Source organism: Anastrepha obliqua, chromosome 5, assembly GCF_027943255.1.
Source record: "Anastrepha obliqua isolate idAnaObli1 chromosome 5, idAnaObli1_1.0, whole genome shotgun sequence".
NCBI lineage: Eukaryota > Metazoa > Arthropoda > Insecta > Diptera > Tephritidae > Anastrepha > Anastrepha obliqua.
This window is the reverse complement of record NC_072896.1, coordinates 126,150,483-126,160,113: the sequence shown is the minus strand read 5'-3', so window position 1 is coordinate 126,160,113 and position 9,631 is coordinate 126,150,483. Positions and strand designations below refer to the sequence as shown.

The 9,631-nt window shown below is 38.9% G+C and overlaps 1 protein-coding gene across 1 annotated transcript; it reads left to right on the top strand.

The window, feature by feature from the left end:
* Nucleotides 1-4,766: 4,766 nt before the first annotated feature.
* LOC129248978 (uncharacterized) lies at nt 4,767-5,552 on the top strand. The gene is made up of 2 exons (XM_054888581.1): nt 4,767-4,834; nt 4,889-5,552. The coding sequence occupies exon 2, from the start codon at nt 4,911-4,913 to the stop codon at nt 5,550-5,552; it is 642 nt and encodes a 213-aa protein (XP_054744556.1). The 5' UTR covers nt 4,767-4,834; nt 4,889-4,910.
* The last annotated feature ends 4,079 nt before the right edge of the window (nt 5,553-9,631 follow it).

The window sequence follows — 9,631 nt, the reverse complement described above, 5'->3', positions numbered from 1 at the left end:
GCGTCGATGGACGAGCGAGAATATAGAGTAAAATTTCAAGGCCATGCAACGTTTTGGCCATTTTCGTTCCGCGAGAGAGAAAAAAGATATTATGTAGAGGAAAAGGAGAGAGAGAGAAAGATATGCCTTATATATATCTTAGATACACTTTCGGCTAATTGCTATTTTCTAGTGAGAAATAACATTGCCTACTTTTTGGCGCATGTTGGTTGGTGCAAACTTGTAGCAAATATATTTTTGGTGCCTACTTTTTGGCGTTATATTTCCTTGGTGCCTACTATTTGGGGCGTTTTTTGGTCGCAATTTTTTGAAGTTTTTTCTGGTGCCAACGTTTTGGCGCATATTTCCGTTTCCTGGCTAGTGCTTGTGCGTACTATAAAGTGGTATCCATTCCGGCGTCGGATTTATTGGTATTGCCTTGTGGTAATTTGTGCCGTTGCTGCGGTCCTGAAATCGCTGCGTTTGTGCGGGTGATAAACGCTCGGAGTAGTGCCCGTTGTTGCCACGGTTTGTGTTCGGCGTTTACTTACACCGGTCGACCCTTCTCCGTTTTTTGTAAATTTTGCCTATTTGTTTTCTCTGCAAATGTTGTGAATTTATGTAGATATACATTCTCTCTCTCTCTCTCTCATTCTCTCTCAGGTCTCTCCCTCTTTCTTTGTCTGCCTTGAAAGTTTCACTTCTGTAATGTGTACTACGCTACACGCACTTTTTTTATAGTTAGTGCTAATTAAATAGCGAATAAATTCACAAATTGTCCTTCTGTTTAGCGAGTTTCTTTTGTGATGAAATATCTCTTCATAAGTGGACAAAAAATAATGTCAAAGTAAAGGTGTCTTACTGTGTCAATACTTTTGTTCACTACTGTATCTGTTTTTTTAACATAAAAATTTGCTCATACGCTTGTCAAATTATGAATTAAATCTTTCCGGCAGTGCGAGCGAATTGCGGTATGTGTGGTTGGTGTTTCTGTTCAAAATAAATTCTCTTCTTCTTTTTGATTGGCGCGATAACTGCTTACGCGATTTTGGCCGAGTTTAACAAAGCGCATCAGTCGTTTCTTTCTCGTGCTAACCGGCGCCAGTTAGACACACCAAGTGAAGCCAAGTCCTTCTCCAGAGCCCTTCCTCTGGTACCACCGGCTAGTACCGCATTGAAGACATGACCCAGCCAACGTAGCCGCTGGATCTGTATTCGTTGCGCTATGTGCATGTCGTCGTAAAGCTCATACAGTTTATTGTTCCATCGCCTGCGATACTCACCATCGCCAACATGCAAAGGTTCAAAAATATTCCGCAGAATCTTTCTCTCGAACACTCCAAGTGGCTCAATGTAAATTACCTGCTTATAATTTTACAGACTTTCCACGGCCAAAGATACTTCACGTGCTTATAGTCTTATTGTTGTTGTTGCCGCGACATTCTTACTCTCTATTGGGGCACGCGCGCAAAAGAAGGAGACGTTCAAAAATCTCCTTTGATGCATTTCGGTGGAAGACGCTGGCCCATACAAATGAACGAAAGTAAGTACTTGGCGGCAAAGTCGAACTCACAGCACAAATTCAACTCCGAATTTATGTGCTTTTACATGACAGCTCCAGTCATCGCCTGCAAATCGTATTTCTTGAGGCTTATTTTCATTCGAGGCTTTATTTTGCTTTTAGTGGAAGTCGTTTTTATGTGGCGGAACCCAAGCCCAACACACAACCAGATACTCTGGCATCTCACTTTTATGTAGCGGGTCGCTTGCCATTGAACAGGCGCTCATTTGCTGCCGCTATTACCGGCGCATAAACGCGGCAGACACTGGAGGTGACTTCAATTCGATCTTTTGAAATTTCAGAGAAACTGAAACGATTTATTGCTCAATTGATTTCATTATAAAAATATGCTTCTTTCCCCCATTTTTTTGTGTGTTAACGCACACTTTTTTACTTTCTCTATATAAAGAATATTTAATGAATCGCAGATTTACTGATAAAAAAATCTAAAAACTCAACTGCCTTGTAAATTTTCGCGCATTCTCGTTGCTTTGTGTGCGATCAAAAGAGTGTTCGATATTTTATTACCGCATGCGATTTCCCACTCTCGCACATCCATTCACACTTCTGGCGATTGGGACAATTTTTTGTCAATTCATTAGTGATGAGCAGATTTAACGAGTTTAATGACATGTCTAGATTGTATGTTTTTATATATGCTATGCTGATGGAAACAGTAACAACGACAACAATACCTTTCTACTTTCTGCTTGCAGAGCCTCCCGGTGCTTACACACACACATACATACAAGACAAAGAAGTGGACAGCAGATAGAGGCTTTAAGTCTTTGTCTGCTCGTAGAAGCGTTTAAAATAAAATTTTTAGAGCCTAGCTTACAATTCTACATACATACCTTCTACTCAAATATGGACGAGACGGTATCAATAAAACGGTCCGCGGATGACATATGGCAAAAATAATTTTTTTATTTTTTGGTAGGATTGTTATAAGCTATTGTTATAAGTATAACAAAATTTCAAACAAATTCTTTGAATTTCCATCGTTAAATTCGAAGAACACACTCGAGCTTGACTTGTTTACAGTAGCACAGAAAACAAACTATGTGACATATCACGCTGAAATTTGCCATGTAAGCTTATAACAGTCCTACCAAAAAACAAAAAATTTATTTTTGCCATATGTCATCCGCGGACCGTTTTATTGATACCGTCTTGTTCATATTTGAGTAGAAGGTAAATAGATAAATGGAGTATTACTTATAAACAGTTTCACAAAGTCCAGTCTCTAGAAGCAAACTTTCATTGCGCTCCTTCGCCGTGTCTTCACTCCAGCTGCTCTCATATTCTTTCATTTCAGTTCTGAAGAGTCGGCCTACCGTCCAGTGTTGCAAATACGCACACGAGCATGCTGATCATCACAATCTTTATCGTAATCAATTTGCCTCACCGTTCTTCATCATGGCCAATTTGATCATTCGATGTGATTGATTTTGACAGCAGCGAACTCAAATTAATCCACTTATCAAATTACCTGCACCACATTCGCAATTGCTAATTGGGAATATCTGCGCGTGTGTGTGTATGTGTACGGCCACCAATGGAATTGAATGGCCACCACAGGCACGCACCGACAGCGAGCAGCTACGCGGCAACCTTACAGTGTTTATTTTTTGTCAAATAAACATCATAATTCTAAAGAATAATCGGCGGAGCAGAGGATCTGCCGGAGAGCGCACATGCGCTGATATTTATGTGAGTGGCGTAGGTAACTTGCAACCCAAACCGAACAGCTGGGCGCTATCGGCCGCAATATTTAAGTCTTCTGTGTAACATTGTTGCCCTTCCGTGTCTTGTGGCAATGCCAATCTGTTTGTAATGGTGATAAATTTTCAATATCACAAAGAATAAATCGCCTTGGCAGCGACGTGGAGTCCAGCACGTCAGCCAGTCAAAGTTCCCGTATAGTTGCATTGTATGTGTATGTGTGTATTTCGGAGTTCGTGCACACACATGAAGCTCACATATGAGCACATCGTCAGTTTGAGCCAGTCAAGTGATAAACGCAGTGCTGCAGTCGGCGTACAACGGGCTGGGTGTATAATATTGCTGGTGCGGCGGACCTATCTGCGCATTCATCTCGGGAGCACACGATTACTCGCAACAGTGGTATTGAATGTGGTAAGTGCCTCAAATTACATACATACACATTACACATATATATGTACGTATGTGTGTAAGCTTGTACCAAAGACAAGTCTCTAGACTCCTGCTCCGGGCCATTTAGTCAGTCAAGCAGTTGGTCATCGGTGATATGAATGCATGTACGAGGTGTGGCTCTTAAATAACGAGACTGATGCTGTCCTCATGCGGCGAACACTTTTCAAGGCTCTCCTCATGCCCGTCCTATCGTAGAAGCTGCGATGATGACAATGTCCGATGAGACGTCCCTTGGAGTGTTTGAGAGAAAGATTCTGTCGACGATTTTTGGACCTTTGCACGTTGGTGATGACGAACGTTACGGTGACATAGAATCTCACATGGTGCAGCGAATAAAGATCCAGCGGTTTCGTGGGCTGGGTCATGTTGTCCGAATGGATACAAAAGCTCTGGCTCTAAAATCATTTGATGCGGTAACAGCTGCTAGTAGCAGAGCAAGAGAAAGGACTTCTCTGTTTTGGAAAGATCAGGCGGGGAAGAACTTGACTTCACTTGGTGTTTCCACCGGGCGCGGTTAGCACGAGAGAGAAACGACTGGCGCGCTTTGATAAACTCGGCCAAATCGCTTAAGCGGCTATCACGCCAACGAAGAAGAAGCATCTTACAATAATCTGTTTTTTGACTTCCAAGATCTACAAAAAAATCAAGAAAAACCAGCAAAAAAAATCTTTCCAGAGATACATACCTCAATATAACTCCTTCAACAAACACATTTTTTTGTGAAGCGAGTGATGATATACACCCCGTGATATACATCGCTAGCTCACAACGAATTTTTTTTTTTTGATGTTCATTATTTTTTATAAAATTTTCTAGCAAAAACCATATAAAACCAAGTTTCAAACTTTATACAAAATTTAGAAAAATTCTACAAACTTTGAATCCCAATTCCATGTTTTTTAATTTTATAATTTCTAGAAATGGTATGCATTTTTTTATTTTTTTTTTTAACCCTGCATGCCCACTGTTAGTCATTTCGACTAACATCACTGCTTTTTACATTTGTAACTTCTTTTTCTCTCATTGTATCAATTTCATTTTTAACGTTGAGAGAGTTTATTCAGTTGCAAAGGTGCTCCTGATCAGTAGGGACTTGTTGTTTGGCTGGCTTAAGTGGTATGTATGTATTTGTAGAAACTGCGTAGTCGAAACGACTAACATTGGGCTTAGTGCAACTTTTTTAGCATTGAAAATGAGGCCGACTAAAATATGTGAGGAAGAAATTGAAAAAATTTTGGCTATGTCGGATGAGGATGAAGAGGATTTCAGTATTTCCGAAAGCGAATTCGAAACGAATTTACTAGAAGAGGGTATGAATTCTTCGGAGGATGATTCTTCGGACAATTCGGAGGACTGGAATGAAGAACCACCACCTCAGGCGCCGCAGGATAATATAATACCATTTTCCAAAAGATTTTTGCGTGGTAAAAATAAATATAAATGGGCGACAACTAAAGGAAAACGGCGTCGGTATGCAATTAACATAGTGCATCATGATAAAGGTCCAACAGGAGCAGCAAAGAATGTTACGGATTGCGCTGAAGTGTTTAAATTATTTATCACTGATGAAATTTTAAGTATTATAGTTCATAACACCAACATCGAAATTGAAAAAAGGAACGGAGATTTTCCAACTGAAAAGCCGGTGAACAAAACAGAACTTGAAGCACTGATTGGTATCTTAATATTGAGCGCTGTTATGAAAGACAATCATTTGACCTCTCTTGATCAAATGTGTAGTGTTATGTCGTGCTCAAGGAAAACGAAGAGATGGCGAATGTGCATGTTCTATGGCATACTTAATATCGCGTTTGTTAATAGTTATGTGATATAGGTATGTTCATAACGCATTAAGCGCGAAAACGAAACCTCTTTCACGTCGGGAATTCATGAAAAAACTTCATTGAGATCTAGTTAAACCGCACATGGCAAACCGCCTAAAGAATCCTAATCTGCACTCGGAATTACAGCAGAATATCCGAGATATTTTATCCCTGCCAGTTGAGGAGGCAAGTGTTAAGAATGTACCCTCAAAAAAGAAAAACAAATGAAAAATTTGTTCTATCTGTCCTTACAAAAACACCGAATGAGGAAGAGTGTATGCTCAAAATGCATGAAACATGTATGTATGTGGTGAGCACAAGGTCGAGATTTGTGCCTATTGTGCAAAACTTTAATGTACAATTAACATTTTTTATCAACTTTATATTTAATGAAATTACTTAAACTTTATAACGGCAGGAAGCCTTGTTACTTTTAATGTTCTTTTTAATTTATTTTTAATTTTTTCTCAACATCATGTGTTGAGCAATAAATAAATGTTAAGCTTTCAAGCTAAAAGTTGGGACTTGTGCCTAATGTACAAAACTTTTATTTTGAACTCTTTTTATGCTTAAATAATATAAAATAATTCTTTAACTTTATATCGGCAGTGAAATGTTTTTTAATTTTAAGGTTTTTTAATTTTTAATTTTTTTTTTGTAACCCTAAGTAAGATATCTAAGACTGAAGAGTAACAAAATGTGATAATAATAAAAATAAATGAAAAACAGAAACAATTGGAAATGTTGTTTTACTTTTGAATAAAGAAAGGAATAATAATTAAATTTTTCAGTAACTTTTAAAAATTATGAGCATAGGTAGTTCTGCAGCATCGATATTTTGAGTATGTTAGTCGAATCGACTAACATTGGTAACAACGTACAAAAAATCACGGTGGGCATGCAGGGTTAAATTAAAGTGCAAGTTTAAAGTTGATTTTTCATAAGTTTTTTTCCGAACGGTGTTATGCATTTTCTACGTTTTATTTTAATTAAAACCCATGGAATTGTTATGAAAACGTTAATTTAATTAATAATTTAACTTTTAAATGTGTCCCTCAAGTTTGAAACTTTAGTTTGTAAGGCTTTTGTTCGGCAATGAGATATTCTTTTCTAAAAAATATAAATAACATTCAAAACAAACAAATATTCAGAACTAATGAAAATATTGATGTGCAACTGATACACTTTGCTATAGGCTGTAAAACAAAATAACGAGCCGTCTTCGGAGGTTTACTGTCACTCGCTCAACTTTTAATACTTTCAGTGAATAGGGAAAATATTGTACAAATGTTGCACTTGTTGTCTCAAGTGAAATTTCACAGCAATTCGTTGCTCTGCTTTTGCGCGTAGCATTTACCGATAAACTCAAAGGGAAAACTAAACATCTCTAATGGGGAAAATCTTCGATAGCACAGATTTGTTTATAGAAAAGAAAGAGACGACTGATCTCACGACAGTCGGTTCTACGCCAACGGAACGACTCGGATTTATATGCGACCCACGATTGTCACTCCAGGAGCATTCTCCGCGCAGATATGGAGAATGTTTATGCTGGTACAACAACAACACCAGCTGATCTCGTTATTTAATAACCACACCTCGTATTTGTGTATGCTAGCCGGCCAGCCGGCCAGTCATGCGTGCAAAGAACATTGTCTGTTACACCTTCCTACAACTGCTTGCGGACTTTTGCTTCCGTTGCGGTTTTCATCTTTGCACACAGACTTCCCATCTTTCGCCCTTTATTCCGCTCTTTTCGATTGATGAGCCTTACAAATAGTTAGCACTTTTTACGATTTGGGTTACCATCAGTCTCTTGAGAGGCAGTTAACTCCTTTTGCACTGTGTGTGGATACACAATAAAGCGCGCGAATTCTCAGAAAATTCTGCTCTGTCAGATACTTACCAAACATATCTATAAACTAACAAGGCCGACAGAGTTTGGTGTTGAAAATATTATTTTAATTCTGTTCGCGATTTCATTTAATAAGCAGCTGGTCATTCTGACTTCAAATTATCACTTTATTTGGTAACCCTAGCAGAAGTTTTATGTGCTCATATGTTCCTTCTGCTCTATTCGTGTGAGAACTAAATAAATGCAGACTTTTCCAACAAACACGTACACACACACATGAATTTACTCGCTTCGTCTGGATTGATTGTTGACCACAAAATTTATGAACACGTCGATTCGAAGAGGTAGAAGATCATGAAGTCATTTACGACAAATTGATCGGGATGTTGACACACATGCCCACACATTTGAGAGAGTTTATAATTTTAAATATGTACAATTTTGAACGCCATGGGATGTGGGTAGTCCGTGGCTATTTGTGGTTGTTTTCCTTTTTTCCATAGTGATAAATGTGGGACTTTTTAAGAAAAGAGCTCCAGTATGAATTTTTTCTTCACTATAGTCTAGTCTTACTTACATATCTCTTCCGCGTTTTAAATAGGGTGTCAGGCTCATTTTTTTAATTCATCATATGCCTCATGGTTTTATTCAAAAATTGGAAGACCATCAACGATAAATAATTTTCTTGGTGGAAGCTTGTCACTGCGTGTCGAGGACTGACAGGGATTAGAAATACTTTTTCTTTTCCCCATATTAATTTATAAGTATGTAGGTAGTTGGGCTTGAAACCAGGACTTATTTTTAGTATACCAAGCAAAGATAAACTTAGATGACAGGACTGATGTGGAAGAACATCACCATCATCGTCAGGCAGCGTTGAGGCTCAGGGTGAGCTTTAACTTCAATCAGAGTTTTTTATGTGCATCTTTTTCAGGCCATTAATGGCTTGGTCTAGCCAGCACACTTTTGGGCGTCCTTGCGCTTTCGAAAACAGCGAATTAAAAGTGGAAGAATATGCATATCCTTATAAGGAAGTAATATTAAAAAGAGCTGATCACACTGATCCGTGCAAAGTATCACGAAATTATTGAGGAGGTGTTCAAAAAGCATGGATTTTTTTAATTTACAAAGAAGTGCTCTGGTAATTGGCATCTCCAACAACAAGTTATTGTACAGTCAGGGATGGTAAGCCGATATCGGCCAAATCAATCGAAACCTGGCACATCTATGTTCGAGGCTATAGGGTCATATGTAAGAGGTAAAGAGATTGCTAAGGCATAGGCTACGGCTGCATTCCTTGTTGAATCCAATGCAAAGATACTAAGGAAACAGTTCCTTGGGTAATCTAGAGAGAACTATAAGTATATTTGCAATTCAAAAATATGACGAAAACTAGATAAAAAATCTATGAATTGGCTTAACTATAAATTGGCATGAACGCACAGCAGAAAAAGAACCACACAGGTGGAAAAAGGAAGAGGGGTATTAGGATTAGAGAATGCCAACTAACAGTGGCTAATTACTTTTGTATTAACCCCTCACAACGGACACATTTCGTGGTCTAAGTGGCATCGTTGTCTCTATGTGCCACGCGGCTACCAAACCTAACCTAACCGCTGAAAGCTACTGATGAATTTCATCAGATGTGTGATGTTTAAACTCGCAACATCCGCAGGTGAAGCAAAAAAGTGAAAGTCCAGATGTCTAAATCTTAACCCGACGAGAGCAGGGCAGGTGAGAAGAAGGTGCTGATATGATTCCACTTCATCTTTCACACAACTTCTGCAGAAAGGATTTAAAGCAATCTCAAATTTTACCTCATAGATACCTAACGTACAATGCCCGGTACGGACACCTACCACATTCGAGAGCTGCGGATTTGTTAGCCTTAGAAGTTCCCTCGAGCGCCCCCGATCTATCAGTGTCCAGAAGTATCTCGCGACTTTGGACGTTTGCGCAGTAATCCAGATTCTAAAGGGGCAATGCCAAATCTGTAAGAGATTTCCAATTGTTCTATGGCCAGCAAAAGCTGGTAGAACTAAGTCCGAAGCGAAGGCAAGTCCAGGAGTTTCGTGACAATAGAGGGCCACATAGGTTCCAGAAGGAAGTGTATCAAAATTGTGCTTTACACTTTGGGACAATGGGCACATGAGACGTGTACTTAGGCGCACTACTATCAACCAACGAAACGATTCTGAAATACAGATCTGCAGTATATCGAGAAATTGTCGCAGA

Bases quoted from the DNA above. Each gene is read 5' to 3' on its own strand.
- LOC129248978 (XM_054888581.1), top strand. From the start codon at position 4,911: ATGAGGCCGACTAAAATATGTGAGGAAGAAATTGAAAAAATTTTGGCT.